Source organism: Coccinella septempunctata, chromosome X (genome assembly GCF_907165205.1).
Source record: "Coccinella septempunctata chromosome X, icCocSept1.1, whole genome shotgun sequence".
NCBI classification, from domain to species: Eukaryota; Metazoa; Arthropoda; class Insecta; order Coleoptera; family Coccinellidae; genus Coccinella; species Coccinella septempunctata.
Window position 1 is genome coordinate 5,232,841 of NC_058198.1, and position 21,258 is coordinate 5,254,098.

Here is a 21,258-nt window from a genome sequence, read left to right on the forward strand (position 1 = left end):
ATATTGTCTATAGCTGTCATTTTTCTCAGCATGCACTTTATTAATCGCCCGGCAACTATGTAAATCCGAAGGTCAGTCTACCTTGGGCCTTTTCGTATGAGCCATAATAAAATTTGAATGGTAACTAAAAACAAAGTTCGTTGAAACCTCGACAACATTCCGAAAAAATATATGGCATCAATAAATATGAGAGGCGAATAGGTCGATCCTTTTTCTTTCTGTCCTCTCTACCGAATATGGTTGAATGCAATAAATTTTTCATGCTTATGATTTGGATGAGGGCCCATCGCTTAGATGGAATGCGTCAAGCCGAAATTTATATGCTTCCGATATACTACACCTTCTGGCGAACCGTCGATATTAAAGAAATCTCTGAAGAAATCTCATATCTGTTTTTTACTACAGCAATCGGAAATTGAACTTCTCAACGTGCTGTGGCACTTCGTACGGTCCCTTTTCATTTTTCCGCCTTTGCAAAGAGAGAGAAACTGCCAATACTTCCGTAAGATGTTCAGAAGGAAACCTATAATTGGAGAAAATTGTACTAGGTCCTCTCTCTCGTTCGATATATCATCCGAACTATCTCGCACTTGAGATAAATCCTTCATAAATTCATTATTTAAAGTTTCTGCAAAATAAACGATAAATTTCCGTTTTTTTTTGCCCTTCTTTCGGACGTGTGAAACTCGGAGAGTAAATATGAGCTTGCAGACGAAAATTCGGAGATCATGATGATCGATAAATGAGTGCTAGATAATTTGGTATCGCTCTATTAGTTAGGGGATGAAAGAAATGTTGTTACAAGTGTACCATCTGATTCACAATACATCAGATGGTGAAGTTACCTACATGTAGTGTTCTGTATAATGACGATAAGAAAACACGCGATCGAGGGGTTAATGGGGCAACCCTCATACAACTATACTTACATGCGTATTTCTATATGTATTCCCACCCCAGTTGTAGGATTATTAATAGTTGTGCTATTTTTATGATTTACAAAAAACCGCTTTTCTGATACTTGCGTGACATAAACAGCAGTCGGGTAGGAACCGTTTCACTAACAAACATATTACGAGTTGTGAAACTTTTCTTATATTATATTCATTCGATAATCGCTCAATGAAAACCCACAGTTATTGAGCTAATTCATTGTGAAACGACTTCGCATGGGATACTTGAAGTGATAAACTGTCCGATTTTATCTTCGTTCATATTTGTTCGGAATATTGCACTAATAAATCATTTGCGCAAACGTGACCATTGATCATTCTATGTCGGAGGGATAGATATACCTTGCGCAGAGGAAAATATATGCACCTTTATCGTTATGGTACCAAATATACCACTTGTGGATGTTATAACCTGGCCAAATGTGGTGCTTTGAAGCCGGAGCACGATTAAAAAGATTGCATACCAACCGGAGGTATTAAATTGAGCAGAACAGCAATTTCCAGTATGGGAAACATGGTAATACTTGAAAAGCTGCTGCAAGGTGATACGGCTATACGTTCCGGACCGTTATATGCTTCTATTTTATTCCGAAAATTGTAATATTAGCCCACCACAAAGCCGTACTGATAATCTGCATGCAATTTGCCAGCTGAACTAAAACATAAATTAAATTACTCCTGCTAGAGCGTAGGAAAGACTATTTTATACGATACCGAAAAAATGCCGTTGAGGGAGAATGTGGAAGAGGGACGAAAAAGCGGTTTATCCTGAGGGAATTCCTCCTGTTTCGAACAGCAGTGAACATCATCAGGAATTTCTATATCGTGTCGTTCTGTTAGAACGGTTTCACGAAGTGTCCGTAAGCAGTTGCGATGATTTTATGAATTGGGAGAGAGGGAGAGATTTCGACGACTAAAATGTACTGGGTGTGTATCAACTTTTTTCAGAGCTGTACTCCCATTTTTTGAGTAGCTCTTGTCGAAAGATGTTAAAATGTTGAGGCCTCTTAATTCTGGTTGTTGATTTTCGAAATTATGTTCGGAAATAGCGTGTCGGTAGACGCTGTGGAGCATTTCTTGATTCGGCGAAAACGCGATGAATGTCGTGGATCCAGATGACGCAATCCAATCGTTTTCACATTATTCCCATTTCTGCCGATTTTCCTTGAGTTATTCATTTCCACACTCGAAAACGACCGCGATTTGCATCTAGAGAGATGGGAATTAATCATTTCATGAATATTCTAGAATACTACCAATTAAGATTCAATGATTTTTAGGTATGATTTATTCAAATTAACCATTGATTTCGGGCGGTTGCAGCTGTTACTTAAGGAAAAGTGTCCGCACGACCAATTCCAAGAACATAACTCACGCTGAAAATTTATTTGAATTAGGAACTTTTCCATAAACTCCCCTGTCGCTCCTCACCCTCTCTCTACAACATCGCAGTTTTCCCTTTCTTATTCCATTCATCTTCATGAAATCTCAGATTTGTTCATCGATCTAGACCGGTGATTAGAATAGGTCAGTTTAGCGATTCATATTTCAATTTTTTTTCAATTGTCACATAACTAAAAATGTTCAATGGAAAATGTGGGTGGTATTCGTTTTTTTTTATTTCGGAGTGGCTTTCGACAACATACGCTGTTCCCACGTTTCGCGTTTTCGCCATTTTCGCCCCCATAAATTGACGGAAAAATGTTCATAAAATGGCACCAAATCCGTTGCTGATTCTAGATTTTCAACCCTGTAGTTGTACCACGTTCAATTATTCAAATTAATGCAAATCTACCTTTGTACCTACAAGTTGGGTGGAGCCAGAAAATGTAAGACCTTTCGGCGTTGTTTATTCAATTATTGCATGTCGTCCATTTGTTCCGAATACGAAATGAAAAATGAAAATTAAAAAGAAAAAATGATTACGCCGAAAGATCACGATCGCGCGAAGAACGATATGATTGAACGTGCAAGGTGTGCATGCCGATGCACACGGAGAAAAAAAAAACAATGGAGGCGGAAAAGAAAGGGAAAAAATAGAGCGCACGGTAGCGTATAATGAAATGAGTTTCGGACTATTGGACTATCGATTGTAAAAATCGCGGGGCCGCGGCGCTACACACTGTTGCCAATTTACACAAATCAGATCGCATGCTCTACAAATATTAATCACGCCACCTTGACGTGCCTCTTTCCACCATAATACATCCCCCCGATTCTCAGCCGTGTGGAAGAATTTCAACCTGGCCGACCTATTCGGGAAAGAGAAATAGGCGAATGCTTTTAGGTTCATTGATCAATCCGAAATTTCGCGTAAGTAGTTGCGATATGGACGGTACCACGTTGCTAGTTGAAATTTTGCAAATCTGAGATGAGATAATTCATCTAGACGTAGAATTATTGAACACTAGATGGGTTTCATTTCGTGGAAATTTCACTCCAGCATTGGAAAGAACAGACCAAGAAAATTATTGCAAATTATGGATCGAATTCTCGAGCAGAACGACGAACGTGGTATGTTCGATTCCACCACGCGAGGAGAAAAAAAACGCGAACCTTGCGGGTTATGCCCGAATCCTCCGACGTCAGCTCGTTTTCACGGAATCGTCGTGGGAAATGTAGAGAAGGAGAAATAACGAAAAACCGCAACTTTCCTCAATCCTATCATGGGATATAACGAAATACCCCTCATATAACAAGGTCCACGGTGGACGGGAAAAATTCTATACAATGCCCAGAAGTTTTGGCGAAAATTACCGCCCACTCCATAAATTACATTTCATTCAGCGATGTCCCAGGGAGAAGTCCACGAAAAGCCGAATTTCGGGTTGCGCCTTAGGCCGTAGGGTCTCGGCTAAAACGACTTCGCGAGACCTGAATGGAAAGCGAAGACGTCTAAATTAACTTCCGTCCAGGAAACTGAAGTAAGATGCGAAAGTGTTTTCTTTACGGAACGACGGTATAGTTGGGCCGCATCCCTCACCGACACCCCGAAAAAGTTGCCGAGTTTGCCGCTGGAAAACTGAAGAATATGTAAAACGTTGCTATTCTACAGATCTTCTTTGAACGACACAGACCAAAGGAAGTTATGGCTTTCTGTAGACACTTCTCGTTGCTTTAAATCCCATCCTGAAATCGCAAAATAATGCTGAAAACATCTCAGTGTACTACGGATTATACAAAGTGTCCCAACAAAATCTGAGCGTCATTGGCGAATTTTCCTATTTTCTACTGATGTTATCTCCACGAAACTTGGCACAAGTCTTCGTGTCAGCACTTTACAACAACTCACTGAGTTTAAATTCACAGAAATCGGTATTCTTTCTGAATTGTAAAGGAGACTCAGACCATGGAATATTACGGCCTTAGATCTTTTCTTTAGAAAGTCATAGATGGAGAGAAAAACCAGTTATAAAAGTCAGTAGTGATCTTGAATAGGACACTTTCTTGTTCGAGGGTTCATAAAGCTATTCCTGTAGGTCACAAAAATGGTAGATCAGATTGGCGTGACATCACCCAAAACTGTCTTTTCCAAGACCCAACCATCTGAGCTTCTGATGTGTTGAAATGTCTCGGGAAGCTTCTTTCAATGGGAACACATGAAAATTTCCGAAGGCGTCCAGACTCATAGGGCATGAAGGAGACGTTTCTCTATTCTTCGAACTGTTCGTCTTCAGGCGGTAATAGTATATTTTCCGCATCGGTAGCAACTGCCGATGAGCTCCATCCGAGGAGCCCAAGAGCGATGAAAGTCAAGAGGACGAATCAGCCGACGCGTAGGAGCTGCTTTAGGTTATCCAGAGAAGTGTTGGGTGTCCCATATCCGCCGCGAGGGACCGGGAGAGATTGAATCCGCAGGAAAATAAAATCTGGACCCGGAGAAATGCGTCATCGAATTGGTAACGAAACTCAATTATCTCCCGGGAGGAGAGATTGGAATATATATGTGGCACGGCGTAAAGGAAAATTTAAATTAGGGAAAGACCACCGAGGGCCAGGGGCGCTCCACTCTGCCCTCCCCTGCGGGCAAAAACGGAATAAGGAGTGATAGATCTCGGCAGCCCTATGACTCCTCCATTGTATTGACGGATCGGGCAATTCCTGCCGAATCTCTTCGGGGAAGCCATTTATTGCCTCGTAACAGGGGCGCCTCCCCCTGTGATCTGTAATTAGAAAATTAAATGTTTATCTACCCTCTGCCTCGTTGTCACATACTGCCCCCGAGTGGAGTTTTATTCAGTGGACTGGCATGAATTTCGATTACTCGACCATCATTACGATATCACATCGGATGAAGAGAGGAGACGCCGCAGACGATATAAATCCTAACGATTATCGCACTGACACTTTTCGATTACCATGGCCGCTGGTCGTGGAGATGAAGAACTCGGATTGTTATCGGTGCAAATCTGAGAGAATAATAATAATCCATTTTACTGTCCGCATGCTCCATAAAAATGGACGTAACAATCAGATACGTAGCTAACGAACGGGTGCCACGACCTCTAGGATCAAAAACGGTCTTAGTAGCCGTTGGATTGGATAGGAGGAAATTTCTTGTTCCTAATACGCGGATTTCGGTCTGAGGAGACATCAACATCCCTGCACATGTACCAAGCCGATTTTAAACCGGATAGATTCAATGGCAGTCCAATAATGCACCTTCTTTAAGGATGTTTGTAACTGTTTCGGGAATATGCTAGTAAGGGGATGGCAACGTCAGCTCAGATACCTTTAGAAACTGGTGTATAGATGATATGAGGAAGAGAAACACTCTGGCGGAATCTTCCAGGGCTGGATCGTTCCAAAAAATTCTCAGGGACTTATGACTTAGAAGCACCTATCTATGAGTGGGAGGAATAGGTCTAGCAACAGTGAATCTTTTCAGTGAAGGGATGATAAAGAAAACCAACATCGAGAGAACACACACACAGCATACTGAGTAGAAAGGATGATTGGGAAAGGAAACCTACCCCCAAATTCCTGAAAAAACATACCATTGAATGGTAGTATACAGATGGTTCTAAAACCACAACATGGACTGGCTTCAATCTAAGGGATGAGCTCTTATGTCATCGATTCTAAGATAGTAGGTGCAACCGTTCGGTCTTGACGAATTTTTAACTGAACCCAGCTGTTTCAGGATTTTTCGAAGGTCAGCTTTAGAGTCGTTTATCTCTCTTTCGGCACGAGTATCTCCCAGAAAGAACATCGTAGATCTAAATGTGATACATATGCTAAAAAAACAACTCTTCTAGTGAAAAATCTCGAAATTTCGGCGAGCTCGTTGCAGTGGCGGTTCCAGGAGTGGTGTTGGGGTGGGGGCGTAATTTTATATTCAAAATTCTGTAAGGTGTTTGTTGATATAAAATAAATAGGTATATCTTCATAATAGATTATTCTCGCATCGAGAGAGTAGCTGTTTCCGAAACTTCAGAAAAAGTGAGAAATGGTTATGAGAGCTCGAGATTAACTAGTTAATAAGTTATTCTGGTGTCGTCTCGAATGGCTCGTTTGATATCTGACAATATTTCGCGCATAAAAGTGGAAATTATGTCATCCGTTTATTTATATTTTTAGAATATGATTAAATTCGAAAAAAATATTGCCATGAAACTTTTATAAGCGCTTATGTCCCATTGATAATCAGAGTGCGAATGGGCGATGATGAAATTCGGTCATTATCCGTTTTTACGATTGCCCATAATTTCTTTAATCTGTTTAATGTGTATTGCTGGATTTCATTTATTCATATCGTTTTATACGGGGAGAAGAGGGAGGGGGGGTATTTTATCGAGAAATTCGGCGGCGAATTATTCCATAATCCGGGAATTAACGGTCGCGTTCGTAAAACGGAAAAAGTTGCCGATTCCGGCGGGTTCTTCGTCGTGGAAATAGAAATTTCATTTTGTTCGGGACAAATACGTGAAGTTCGAACGTTTTCTGGATGCCTCGAAAATTCCATCCGGTCGCAATATATATAGTTTCCATTTGGCGAATTGTTTCAATCTGAACGATCGCCCGTTCATCCGGGTCAGATGGATGGCGCATTTATTTCTTTCTCACGGGCACATCTATTGAGACGTTTCGATCGAAGAACGATGAAAATACACCGGGGAACATCAGTATAAGAACGCCCAGTAAAAGTGAGAATATTCATTAGCGAAATAAATTAAAATAAAAAAAATAAGCAAGACAAGAATGTCTAACTGAAGAAAAATTAAGAGATTGAGGCGTTATTATCCGTTAGGTTATATCGTTAATTTATTGTACTCAACTGTTTTTATGAGCCCCAATCTCTCATTCATTCTTTCATATTTATTTTCAATTTGGCATCTTCTTCAGGAAAGCTGGGGCTGACGAAAAAAAAATTATATGGGACCCCACACTACTTTTGACGAGAAATCGCTCCCTGAATTTTTTCGCAACTATTCATCCACGTCGCGAATATTTTGTGCGAATTAATCCTTTTTCAATGGCCATTGCATATCAATTCTCGTGAAGCGGCACAAGAGAGTAGAAATTTTCTCCTTTTCATTCGCGAACGTGAAGGAATTTAATTGAAGTATGTCACGGTCGGAGGAAACAGCTTCCCTCGTTCGGTTTTCAAGTGTTTTTTTGTTGTTGCAACTGATTCGAGTAGGCCATCCAATTTATTATTTCACTCACAAATTGATATTAGATGTCCGCGCAAGAATAGCGTTATTTGTGGAACGTTGACTCGACGCATTTCGAGTGTTAACTAAGCTTAATCAGTACTCCTTGCAGAACCTGACGGCTTTAATACAGACAGGCGAAGATTCTCATCTCCGGCGGCAGAGGTTCGTGACAAAATGCCTCTATTTCGAGCCCTATTAAAAATGCAAACACTTTTGCGTCAATACGAAATGAATGGGATCTGAAAATTGAATAGACCGCAAAAATATTAATTTGACCACTTGCTCTTCCACTTTGTCATTACTGGAGTGCTACAAGAATAATCATATATATCTGGGGCTGAATTATTGTCGTTACATTCCTTTCAACAGATGTGGTCGCTCGTCTATGACGTTAATGGTTATTACCTTTATTTACAGAGTGTTTTCGAAAGATGGGAACGGTCCGATTTCGCTAGAAGACGTTAATGAGATCTGTGGTGAAGTTTTATTACATTTCTGTGGACGGTCGGATGAAAAACAGAGCGTAGAACTGTGGTTTTTGCCGAGTTCCTACCGGGTTCTCTGTGCGACTCAGTCTCCGGAGGAATCTTGATTAATATCGTGGTACTTTTTCGAAGATTGCTCGGATGCCTGAGTTTTCGGATTAACTACGCGGAACTGCCTGCGAACGATTTCCGATTAATCAATCTCATTCTGCCAGAAAAATCGTTTGTCTGTTACATTAAAAATACATCGACTACTCGAGGTGAAATTTGATATAAATATCAAGTACCATTCGGCTTGTTATCCTCCCAGATCCATCGCCTATTAACCATTGAGGAATAAATTTTTTATTTGTGCGATCATCTACTTTTTATTTTGAAAAAATTGAGGGTAGTGTAGTGCCACTTCCAAAAACAATCCATTCGTTTATCAATTGATTTATAACTCACTCATTCGAAAAAATACCATAAATTCAACAATTAGCGAAAGAGAGAACGAAATTCAATACTTTGAGGATTGTTAGTGCGTTGTTTCAGGTTAATTAATTTTTATAGATATTATTTGTAGTTTTAATTTGAGCATGAAGCGGATATGATCCGATTTGTATCTGCTCGATGCGTAGGATAGAATCCTGTTCAGGTCGTTATAATAATTTTTTAATTTGAAGCGAAATATGAGAGGGACTATATCGAACATGGAAACTTCGGAAATAATGAACCTATATATGTAAAATTTGCGGCGTTTCAGTTTCAGGAAAGAGAGAACAGATCGCTTCGAATACGAAATTCAATAGTCCATGTGATTCATCGCGTTTCAAGCCCGGAATTCGGTCGAAATTGCTGTTCTATACGAAGCTGCATTATACTGGTGCAAAAACTATTTATGCATTTGTTGATCGCAATCCCGGTTGATTATCTCGCGAAAATTCTTCAATGCTGCAAAATAAAAATCCAATAGTCGCTCAGTAGCAACATAGCTATACTGTTCATATTCTGCCATTGATAAAAATCCGTTCATTTGCTCCCTGCTTTTCAGACATTTCCTCGAAAACCATTGGAAGTAACTCGATTAAATTGTACTAGTTTTTATTTTTTTGATATTATATCACGGCATATCATATTTTTTCAATTATAATGTACAGTTTATTCTTTGCGTCTGTCCTCACTATGATATTTTTCTCAATTCACATTTAGATTATTTTCGTTGATGAGCGTTCGATTGAAAATAGCATCTTTTTTGTCCGGATCTAGATTTGCGGCAGTCGAATTCCGGTTCGACATGGGAAAATGAAGGCAGCGTGGCCCCCAATGTGTTATTTGTCACAATTTCAAGCTTCCCGGGAATTCCTGCCGGAATCGGGTCACAGCGAAAATACCGGCGCAAAGAAAAGGTCGCTTATCCAAATTAGAAATAATTCATCCACTTTCTCCCGAAAACTTTCCGTTCCCGACCTGAAATACTTTCCCCATCGGTTGGCCGCCGCCACCCCTTTTTCCCCGTGTTAAAAATAAAATTCCCAAGGCTGTACTCGTGTTTGGCCAATAATGATCAATCTGAGGCGATTGAGCCCCGTCGAATTTGTTGAAACTTCCGAGGTAAGCTTTCATCGGCGCTGGCCGGTCGTTTTCGAAAACAAATAAATTCCATTTCCCAGCCGCTCTGGCAAACAGAGCGTAACGAACGTGTTTTTCGGATAACCCCGGGGCTCGGTCAAGGTATAATCTGGAAAACATATCTGGAATGCAGATGGAACAGATGCTCAATCACCAGATCAGTCCGGCGGACAAATCGGTTCGTTTCCATCCTGTTGTCACTCAACGCGCTTGTCGGATGATGATCTTCGCTGATAGTCGTCCTCCACTTCGGATCATGCGCGCTGTCCATAATATTGATCTATTCATTTCATTACGTTGTATCGACTTTGTTTAAATTTGATTTTTTTTTCAGGGTGAAGTGCCATGGCCTGGCATGGGAAGGTCAGGCCCGGCCTGCTTCTTCTTCTGTTTTCCTTTGTAGTTATATCGGAAGCTATGACGAAAGGTAAGTGAAATTTTATCGAAATTACGTTCATGTTTATTTGTCGTATGGCCTATCTGGAAAATTGGATAAAAAATTTGTGCCCAATGGGAGAAGATGGCCATGCAAACAGTTTCATTTTCATTCGAACTGGTTCGATCACTTGTTTTCCCTGAGTTATTGGAGGAATCCTCGTTTATTCAGAAATTTGATATTCCGACGATGCTTTCTTGGAAATAATCGAGGACAATTTCGTCTAGCCCGCTGTGGGGCTTCGCCTACAATGCTGTATGCATTTCCAATACAATAACGAAGTTCGGGGCGGCTCAACTTTCCCCATATCGAATGAAAACCATGTAAACATAAGTGGTCGGTAAACTTTTTACGGATTCTCAAATTGAGTTGGTCCCGCGAAGCCAACGAAAAAATTTACATCATGTTTCGTAAAACGGTGGCAACAGATTCCACGTACATTTCACCCCTCTGTGTTTCTTTTCCCTTTACTGCTTTACATTCCAATCGGCGTATACGTTATTTTTATTCCGTACATCGGGAGGTTGCGTGGAGAAGAATAACTGATTTCTTACTCGAGGAGGCTTCGGAAGATATCCAGTTCATTGTGCGAATTGAACCAATTTCGATATGCTTTATACGGAGGAATATGAGATTTCGGAATTGATAGAAATTCAGTGGTGACTCGTCGAATTGATACGTAAGAGTTCCAAGGATATTTCCTGGAGAAAATTGACTTGAAGGAGACGAAACAACCTATATTTCCAAATCGAATTAAAACGGCTTTCGTCCGAAGATTATTCAAATGAGCTTAATTTAAGTTATTCCATTTGAAATCGGACGTGCATGACGAATGGCTTCTTAAATCGATATTGATGAAGTAAATCTTTTCCGAATGGGAATTTCAATTTCATCACATAGTACCATTAGAAGGTATCGGATGTCCTTTCAAGTTTTATTCATTGAAATCATATTATACAAGGAATGTTCACAGTCTGTTGGAACTATAAATCAAACAATGATCATTCGATGGTAGTTGACATGTTGCATCTATTACTATTATTATTCATGCGAAGTAGCTGAAGGAAAGCCGTTACGAGGTTAACTTCCTTGGTCGTTACCAGATCCAGAATTCTAAATTCAGTTCACTTTTCGAGAAATATTTCATGGAATAGAACAGAAGTTGAAATTTCGAATACATCCAATAATTTCCAAATGTATCATCCTTCAAAGCAAGTCAGGCAATCTTATATTATCTCCTCGCTTCAATAAAATATCTATGCTCAATTTAATTTCTGTCAATTTTCTGGTTTCTAAGAAGAAAATTGAAGTTTCTTTTTCGGGTGTCATCTTTATGTGACTGGGGATATCTAAGCAGAGGCTGCTCAAAAACAAAATTTCACCCCTTGAATTTTTTTCGAAACCATTCAAACCTACATACAGTTAGCGCAATCCCTATCAATTCCGGACACCCTGAATAAAAGTATTTCTGGATTATCCTGCTTGGAATCCAAATGTAACGGAAGATGCTGTTGGGTGGAAAAGAGGAGGGACAAACTCGGAAAAGAAGTTCAAGCAGTAGGTTATCTCTCCGACGCAAAATTAGGAAAGTTCAAACCCATAAATTCTCGCAATACAAGAGAAGCACCCTGTATGCCCGTCCTATTATCGGATGCTCGGAAGTTGGAATAGTCAAACAATTCCTGTATCTTGGATAATTCGAATCGTATTCAAGCTGGAAGGATCAACACGGAAAGTTTTCAGTAACATCGATAAACTGATGGAAATGTTGAACATTCACGCTTCCACTTATTGACTAGTATAGTGCGAGGAAATATCCAAAGTAACCCCCTATATTAAATTACAGCGCAAAGGCATGAATTGCCTCCGCAAACCCGAAGCTGGGTATCAGCGGTACCAACTTTGCGAACTATACGAACTGAGCCGGCATGTAACACCGGAGCAAATGGAAGCATTCCATGTTCATTTTGTGATATTTTAATAAACAAGTCATCTCCATACCTTTACTTTGGAATAACGTTCCGAACAGATGTACACAACATGAAATACACTTTAACGGCTCTCCCTTTACCCCATTTCCTGCCACCTTCCGTGTGCCTCACCAACTAATTAGCTGGTATAATTCGCCTGGCGTAAATTTGAAAAATGGCATGTAACCACACACCGAGTCGCGATATTAGTTTTCTTCTCGTCCCAGAGAATTATCTCAGCAGTGAGACCCGAGGGAAACCTAGACAAATTCCACAGAATTAACCACCGGTTCATTTTTCGAAACGTTCTTCTAATCAAAATAAATTTTCTGGATCAGCAGGTCATGGAAATCTCGCCGATTTTTTTTTTTTAATTTTCGTTCATGGCGTAGGATTTCTGTTCTGTTTTTCATGAAGGAGGATTGTGAAAAACTGACGTGGGCGGTTTAACTTTGTGCGACAAAGGTCGTTAAAAAATTCCCGTCTTCCGTTGAAAATCGGAAAATGAGTTTGCATCGAATTATGCCCGTAATGTGTAACTGTACTAGTAGGGTGAGAGGGGGGCCTTGTTATTTGGCACAGAGTTTGTCGGGCACTCGATAACAAGCGCCGTTATTGAAATTAAAACATCAAACTTTCAGGATCCCACGAACGGAACGTGCAACGGAATAATAATGTCCAATTTATTCGGCAACATTGTCAGCTCATAATGACTGGTCCCTAATTGCGCTAATTGATATTTTAAAAAACATGGAAAATGTGCTGCGGTGCCCATTTCTGACCGGAAAAAACGAACTGAAATAAACAAAAATTGCGAATTACAATATTCGCGTTTCAATTCCAATTCATCATCTGTCAACATCGGCGATGATCAAATGAAAATATGATGTTATAATATAAAGTGAAAGAGCAAAATGAAAAACGTTCATCATCAATTATAATTAAATATATTAGTAGTATTTCCACCGACAAATAAAATTTATTTCTAATTTTCCTTTCAAATGATGTTGATCCAGAATTAGTTCTGTACGGATATGTGGAATTGATTCGGTCCTGAACCAGTTCCGCATTAGTTACAGATTTGTGGTCACAACTACCAATAATAATCGTCCCCCATAATCACCATAGCATCGTACAAGCACAAATGCGGCATCTTTTGATGTTGAAAACACATGGATTGTGTTTTTTTTCGTTCCATCTGGATGACACGCACCGTAGCCCATGTCCCAAACATTTTTCCAGCGGTGGACAGGTCGCCGTAATGGGAATTAACACTGGGCATCCTCGCAGAGCAATGATTTATGTGTGTTACGCGGGGGGATAACAAGTGCCAATAAAAATATATCGCTTCTGAAGAATCAATATTTATTGCGGAAATGTTGACTGGCGAATATCTGGGCCAAGATAACGCCAAGGCAGGGGCGACCAAGAAAAGTGAAGAGGATAATCATTCAGGAACTGACACACCTAGATGGGGGGCGGTTGCGATATAGGCGTTGTTTTTGACAGATTGTGTGAGTGGGAATAGCTCGGAGAAAAAATGGCCGAGTTCTGCGATGCATCAAGCGTGGAAACAAAGGAAAAATGCATAGTGCATTATTTGCATATTCATCATTTTTCCATGCTCCGGTCGTTACATTTCTTCCATGAAAACTTCAGGGGTACCACAGGGCAGTATCCGTGGAACTTTTTGTGACGTTTTGAGGAAGACCTGCTTTTGAAATCTGAAACTTTTCACTGTTATGTTTCTCTCTTTTCTCTCGCTTCTTCGTGATGCATAGAAAGAAAAATTCCAATTTCCATTTCGAAGGCAATCAAAGATAGCTTGTTGGTTTCGATTTTGTTGGATTGAAACTCCTATTTCATGTCGTTACCATTCGGCAAAATCGCAGAAAAATGAACTGTATTGACCTATTTATCCAAGAATCCGTTGAAAAATAAGATAATTTGAGTTGGCTGTTGCCATCACACCGCACTATCTTTCGGTCCAGTTTCATTTGCGATCAAAATAAGCAATTAACGTTTCTTTATCTATGTCGGTCAATTCGAAAACGCAATATTATTCATCATGGCACATCGCGCAAACAGCATAAAACTTTATGGAGTGGAGCTAAATAGGGGTTATCACTATGCCATATATTCAAAACTCATATTGTCCTATTGACATGAATAAATAATCGAATTGATCGAAAATTCTGTATGATATATACATTTTTCAAGGAAAATTCGGAAACACTGATTAATATTTCACGCTAGACATAAAAAAATAATATAATTGTAAGCATACGGCCAAGGCATTTCTCGTGGTATACCTAAAGTAAAATCAGTTACAGTTTTGATCCTATAAGTGTAGAACATTGTACTGGTATTAATAATTTCATTGTCTACCAATATCAGATTGAAAAAAAACCTTCGAAACTTCAGTCTGCCAAATTTCTCTTTCCAAAAGCTGTATAGGGTATCTTTCAAAGCTAAGGGATGAAGAGAAGAACGAAAAATTCTCGTCAAAGCTTTATGCAGTTCAAGAATAACCCATTTATCCATTAGTTTGGTGGCTTTGACAGCCTGTATATAGATCTTTTACTATCAGGAATGGTAGATGCTGTCCAAAGACAAAAACCCACTCGAGCTTTTTTTTCTTCATAATTTCAGTTGATGAGTTTCGATTGATCCAAAGATAACATTACAATGAATCATTAGATTTGATTCACCGACACTATGAACCAGGAAATAATAATACCGTCTTCATTATTTTGTCGGTTTCAGCTTTTGATATATTTATGAGTTGATGGTAATCACCGTAATTGAATATCATTATTAGATTACCACTAAGATTTTTAATAGCATAGGACCGAGTCGAATTATTTTAATATAATTGTTCGGAATTATCTAGAATGTTTCAATTCGTATAATCAGCCGTAACTGTAAAGTTAATTTGATGATCTCCTGGTGTAATGTCTCAATAACTGTCTAATTCCAGTCGTTTTTCACGCAGTGTATCCCCACAAAAAACCACTCCTTTCTATCGGCCCAACCTTCAATCTGCTATTAACCAGCAGTGAGAAACATTTCCACAATTTTTTCTTTATTTTCAATAGGCCATTACTTATTATAGAAATGAAAAATGGAAGCATTATCGGAGGTGAAGCAAAAATGAGTTAGATAAACTTTCTGTTCTAATCATTAGACGATTCTTCTGAATCTGAAGTTCTAAATAAACTTGTTTTTTCACAGATCTTGAGTACACCCTCTAATTAAGGCTCAATCTATCTCGAAACGTCTACGCTAATGCTGTGACAGAAACCCCACTGTATTTTCGGAGCTGTTGTCTATCAAATCCCCAGGTTGGAAAGTCAATAGTGGGTTCCTGACATGGCCGGTTAGTCATGAATAGTAATTGCTTCAATGAATAACATAAACAGAGGTTTCCATCGAGTTAAACTCGGTTTATGGATTTTCCAAGTCCTTCTCCTGATTGCCTATCGGATGGCTAGCGTCAAATTTGATGCTAGGATTTGGATGTTTTGACGTTGCAATTGCAGTGTGCCATGGCCCTAATGCCGTTCCAGTGTTTCAACTGGGAAGTGGAGAAACCCTTGAACGCTAGAAAATCAATAGACGGTATGCGGCCAATTGTAAGTTAGGGTCTTGCCACAAGCATTGCTAAACTTTACCTGTTTCACCCAGTGCCTGGTCACCTGCACAAACTATGAATTCTTGGACTGTTTGTATGATTTACGAGATGACAGCTTTTACTACCTCCCCTATCTTTTCAACGTCATAATTTCGGCCTGACCTACTATTTTATTACGGCGTGTCTTTGAAATCCATCGCGGCAGAAAAGCTTTCTTGGCACTCTTGTATACCCTACTGTGCATTTACAGATGTTATATTTATTATTTAATCAATTCCAGCGGGAAAAACAATTTCAACAGTATTCGCAGCTTACTATTAGTTCTCCAAAAAAAATTCCACTAGGAGCACTAGTTTTGTGTACAAGAATAGCCATATTTGAAGGGATAGTAGGTGAAATGCCCAATAACGCTTAGAAATTTGACGATTAGATTGAAATATCATTTTTCTTATTTTTGAAAAGATCATCAATTAAATTTTCATGCGAAATTTGTGATTGGTCAAATAATCCAGTATGTGAAAAAAATTTAAAATCAGGTGACCAGGTGACTCCTGAAAATTCTTTCAATGATATTTGGATTTCCCATCCTTTCTAAAATTTCAATGATTCCGTCATCCTGTACATTATTTTTCTCCTTTGTTTTGTATCTTCTCTCTGAGCCATCCTAGAATCCATAAGTAAATATTTAATGAGTTGAATTGATGTGCATCCGTAAATAATGCAGAAGGTTACGATCACAAATTTCTATGGCGTTTAGTTGTTATTGGAGGTAATAACTGAATACTGTGTCACTGTCAATTAGGTCTCAAATGGTTCGTTAATGAAAATGACTCGCTTACCGCTCCTCGAAAACTATACAGAAATCTTTTTATTGTTTCCTAAAACAATTTGTTCGTTTCTCGGAAACAACTAGAGGTACACTTAATGAAATTTCGTAGAAAAATCCAGTACTAACCGTAGTTATTGCTCTTCCAGTTTTCATTAAGATGATCAAGTTATGCTATATTTTTAGAAAATTCTGTTACGTGCATTTTGCCCCCTAGCGCCTTGGTTAGGTCAATTTTCTACTCTTAATAGTTCAAACGTTTCGAATATTGTAGAAATGATCAAATTCGCAAAGTTTCCACGAATTGACACGGTTAAAATTCGAAATAACAAAAAGTTTTCACGCTATCAGATGATCTTCATGAAGCCCCGTCTCCAAAATATCGTTAATAGAATCGTTGACAAGACTCTGAAGGTCTTGTCAACGGTATCTTCCGAATCGTTTAGTGTTGGCCGTAGGAAGAAGCTGACAAATGGTCCCGAGCCAAACCCGCACTTATTACTTATAAGAATATTAAAAAAATTGATACGTCCGACATACAAAAGCACTCAAAACTATAAAACCCGATAAGAGAATGTTTTAATGAAATTTTCTTAACGATTGATGATATTGCCCGTCGTCCTGATTCCCTCGGTGCCGTTGTCGTTTTTTGTACGGCCGATGAACTCCGTCATCCGAAGATTTAACGAATTCCTTGATAAAGTTGATCCGAACGGAGAAATGTAGGACGATCGTTAAGTTCAAGAAGAGTTACGAACTTTGGAAAGACCTTGAAACTGGAGGAATCATCCTAATCATCGTATGATGTCACCTCGATTAAGATCACACAGAAAATCTCAAAATAAAGACGAATAGTACAAGGGCGTTCATTCTATATCATTGCAATTTGAACGGTTTGTCAATATTGGCAGTTCTATTGAAAAGTCTGACTAGTCAGTTGTCTGGGTTCAGCTGAATTAACGCTAAATTTTTTAAAAGCAACTGATATTTATTTCTGGAGCGAAGAAAACTTTCTAAACCCAGTATAGAAGGAATGAGAATTTTATAGGAGTTTCGTATATAATTCAGCGTTTTGTATGGTGTATGGCTCACCATCGAAATAAAGACAAAAAAATCAATTATCGATTTGCCATTATCGTTTCAAGATCGCATCAAAAATTCTGGATAAAATCGCGAAGCTCCGATAATCTGACGTAAATATAAAATATTCTTTCGGACCGTCAGCCGATTTAACTATTTATCGAGGAGGAGATCTGATCTTACTTTATGCCCGATGATGCAGGAAAATAACTGGGACCTTCACGCATTCACATGGACGTCACGTACGTGTCAAAATTTATTTGGATTCTGAACTTTATTTCCACAAAAATTCAAGGAACGTGGCGCACCGTTTTTCCACCATCGATGGAAAAACTAAACCGAACAAATAGACGGACGTCGCCTTTATTATACATTACTCTCCTTTCTCGCTGATGAAGAGGAAAACATCGCTCCTTATTGGATTCCTAATTTTTTATGCAGACTTCGTTCCTCTCGGACTTTAACTGTCGTCGCCAACTCAGACACTTTCGAAAATAGAAGATAATCGCCGGAAAATACGAGACGGTTCCCGGTATCGATTTTCAGATTGAATAATTGAAATGTAGGTTTTTTCATTGGTGCTTGAAGGCCAAGGACTTTTCTGTGTTACATGAAAATGCATCTGAAAGAAAGAGTTTAGGAGGAAAAGCAAAAGGAAAGAGAAACACAGTGGTGGAAACTTAAAAAATTCCTTTGGAATTTTAAAACTGAAAAATGTTTGGATCCAGTGAAAATAAGTTACTTTCTTTCGGGACATTGTCGCCTCAGAAAACATAAGGGATTATCAGAACCTGACGAGTCTAAATTCTGTTGGGAAGGAGAGGAAACTCCTTCCCAAGAAAAAAAAAGTTGAGAAAAGCACGATTCTTTGTAATAAATGGAACCGTATGGTTACGTCCATGTGACCGTATGGTTACAATTCCTTATGGATGGTTTTAGGAGTGACCTTCGGCCAGGTGATTCTACTCAATGAATCGATGTGAGATCGAGGTTTAATATCCATCTCGGAATACAAGACGAGTCGAATCGGGTAAATTCTCATAATGCGGTTTGCAACTTTGGTAGTACGGAATTGTTGTAATCCGTTCTAATGCATAATCCCGAAAGTTTCGGATCGGGTTTTTCGCCTCATCTTATCACTGTTAGTAATGCCCGACTCAATGGCCTAAGACCGAAGTGAGAATTTCCCGGAGTTACTTCATGCTCGATAAGTTCCGCAATTAAAACTACCGAATCGAAATTACGATTTTATGAAGTTGCGCCGGGTCCTAGCAATAACCGACGCTCGTGAGTTTCCCTTTTTCGGTTGCCGGCAACAAATAAATGGCAACGTTAAGAGTGGTAAACCAATCACGGTCGATTTATGAAATTAAACGAAAACTCTTTCCGAAGTGCGCCCAAATAAACTACCACAGTAAGGAAACTGCAGACAATTTGTAACGGTGCTGTGTTTCAGCACTCTAGGAATATATCGATCTTCTGTCACGAGCACTGCCCCCACTAAAAAAAATGGGTTAGAAATCATTTTTGTCTCGTCGGAAACATACTCAACTTCTCGGAGTACTTGGCTAATGGATCGCAATAGAGCCTTTTCGAAGGAGAATATCGGGAATCCTCAGCCATTTTCGTTATGGCTACGGTTATATCCTTTATTTATAGACGTATTGTTACGTTCTAATGGTATCCCTTCCATTTATTATTCATGCGCCGGTATATTATAAATAATTCGTTATTCTATTAGCCTAACCTGTGAATTTGTCAAATAACTTAGTTGAAACTGTTCCGGAGACCATCCCATAAAATGCCCGGGAGGTTTCTGGGGAAAAACTCACAAAATGTTATTCGTAACGTTGATTGCTACCTAATCCATTGTGCCTTGCTCAGGGTCAATAATTATGGTGGGAAATGTATATAAGCTCATTCGAAGAAATCATGTTTACGTTGGAACGAATTCGAGCCACTCTAAAGATATCAACAACTGCTGCCTGCGCCTGGAAATGTTTATAATAAGCCCCATTTTTGTTGTCGTAATTAGTCGAACTGTTTCAACTGCAAGACATCTGTCCATCATCCACCTTATCTGGTTGATATGGACGGTTTGCTTGCCGCAGAATGAGGGACATATGTTGAGAGGTTGGTGGTTGAATGCACCGTAAGAAAAAAAATAATAATTGCCCATGTAATTCGAACAGTGGCGGTTCCAGGAGAAGAGTGATTTTGAGGGGAGGGGCTCCTCTAGAAATAAATCTCGAAATTTCATCGAGCTTTGTTCAACCATTCGGTCTTGACGAATTTTTATCCCATCTTTTTAAAATCCAGTGAACATGCGGAATTTTTTCCGGTGTTATTTACGGTCTTACGTTTCTTCCCTTTAACAATACAGCGTGTTATACGCCTGCCTGAGAGGCTTCAATCTGAGCGTATATAACGTGAAAACCCTCGTGGAAAAGATTATACCCAGAATTAAATTCTGCCACGAGTAGAGGCTTATTTCAGGACCGAACTGATCGATGGCCGCAAGTGTTTATTTTCAATTGGCAAACGGCTCATTGCCGCAGTCCTGTAAGCCACTAAGCCCTAATGGGCCTTATAGGAACTCTCCGCAGCTTTTCCCCGCTGAAACTTCAATCTAGCACGGCCACGTTGATTCTTACAACACGAGACTTAATTTCGGCCTTTATTGCATCCCTTCAGTCATTAATAAGTGACAGTAATCATTGGCGCTTATCAGATCGATGTGAAAAGTGCATTAACGTCGAAATTACGGACGCTTATCAGCGACGGAGCGGTCAACAACTTTGACACATCGAAAATTAATTTTGGATCGATATTTCGGGTCGGGCAGGGTTGCAATAGCAACTCGCAGGGCGATTGTCCAAAACAACGGGCAACCTGGCAAACTACACAATTATTTTTCAATTCCGGAACGTCGACTCATTAAGGTGCAAGAGGGTGTCTCTAAGTGACGATTAAATTTTAGTCGTACCCATTGTCTCTGACATGTGTCAGTTCAATTCGCGTGAAATGTCAGCTGAGTATATTTTCGACGATTGCGAGAAATTTAATGAAAGTAGTTATTATGCACGAACATTGCAAAAACTGGCCAAATCTGATTTGTTTCCGTTGCCAAGATCAAGAACACAAACATAATTTCAGTGTTTGGTTCTGAGATATTGACTACTTATGAAAACTTGGCGTGTTCAAGTTAATACAGCCTGTATGGGATGTCGGACGACATCCATGAATCCAAAGGAGTAAATAGGTTTCTACTAGAAAAACAGTACTTTGGAATTGTTGCTACCTGTTTAGTCCTGAACTGATTCAGAACGCATACATTTTTTTCGGTACTCGTTCTAGTTCAGAACTGATTCTGAATAAAATCTAGCAGAATTAACTAGAGAATGGAATTCAAACATTCGTCACTCTCAGTTCTCGCGGAGAATCGAAAACAGTTTTCTAACTAGTCCCGAATCAGTTCGAACCTTGTTTCGATATGTGCACACTCCGTCCAATTCCGAGCTGGTTTTATGTGCCAAGTAACAAACCATTTACGAAGCATGATAATTGTGAGGATAAAACGCAAAACTGGAGTGCGCTAAACGGG

The 21,258-nt window shown here is 39.4% G+C and overlaps 1 protein-coding gene across 17 annotated transcripts in view; it reads left to right on the forward strand.

Moving 5' to 3' along the window:
* LOC123322257 (latrophilin Cirl) overlaps window positions 1–21,258 on the forward strand; it is a 137,692-nt gene that overhangs the window by 85,757 nt on the left and 30,677 nt on the right. For all 17 annotated transcript variants that reach the window (XM_044910178.1, XM_044910175.1, XM_044910184.1 and 14 more), the window contains one exon: window positions 10,043–10,135. In XM_044910178.1, the coding sequence (XP_044766113.1) occupies window positions 10,054–10,135 (82 nt within the window). In that variant the 5' untranslated portion in view covers window positions 10,043–10,053. The remainder of the gene's footprint in view (window positions 1–10,042; window positions 10,136–21,258) is intronic.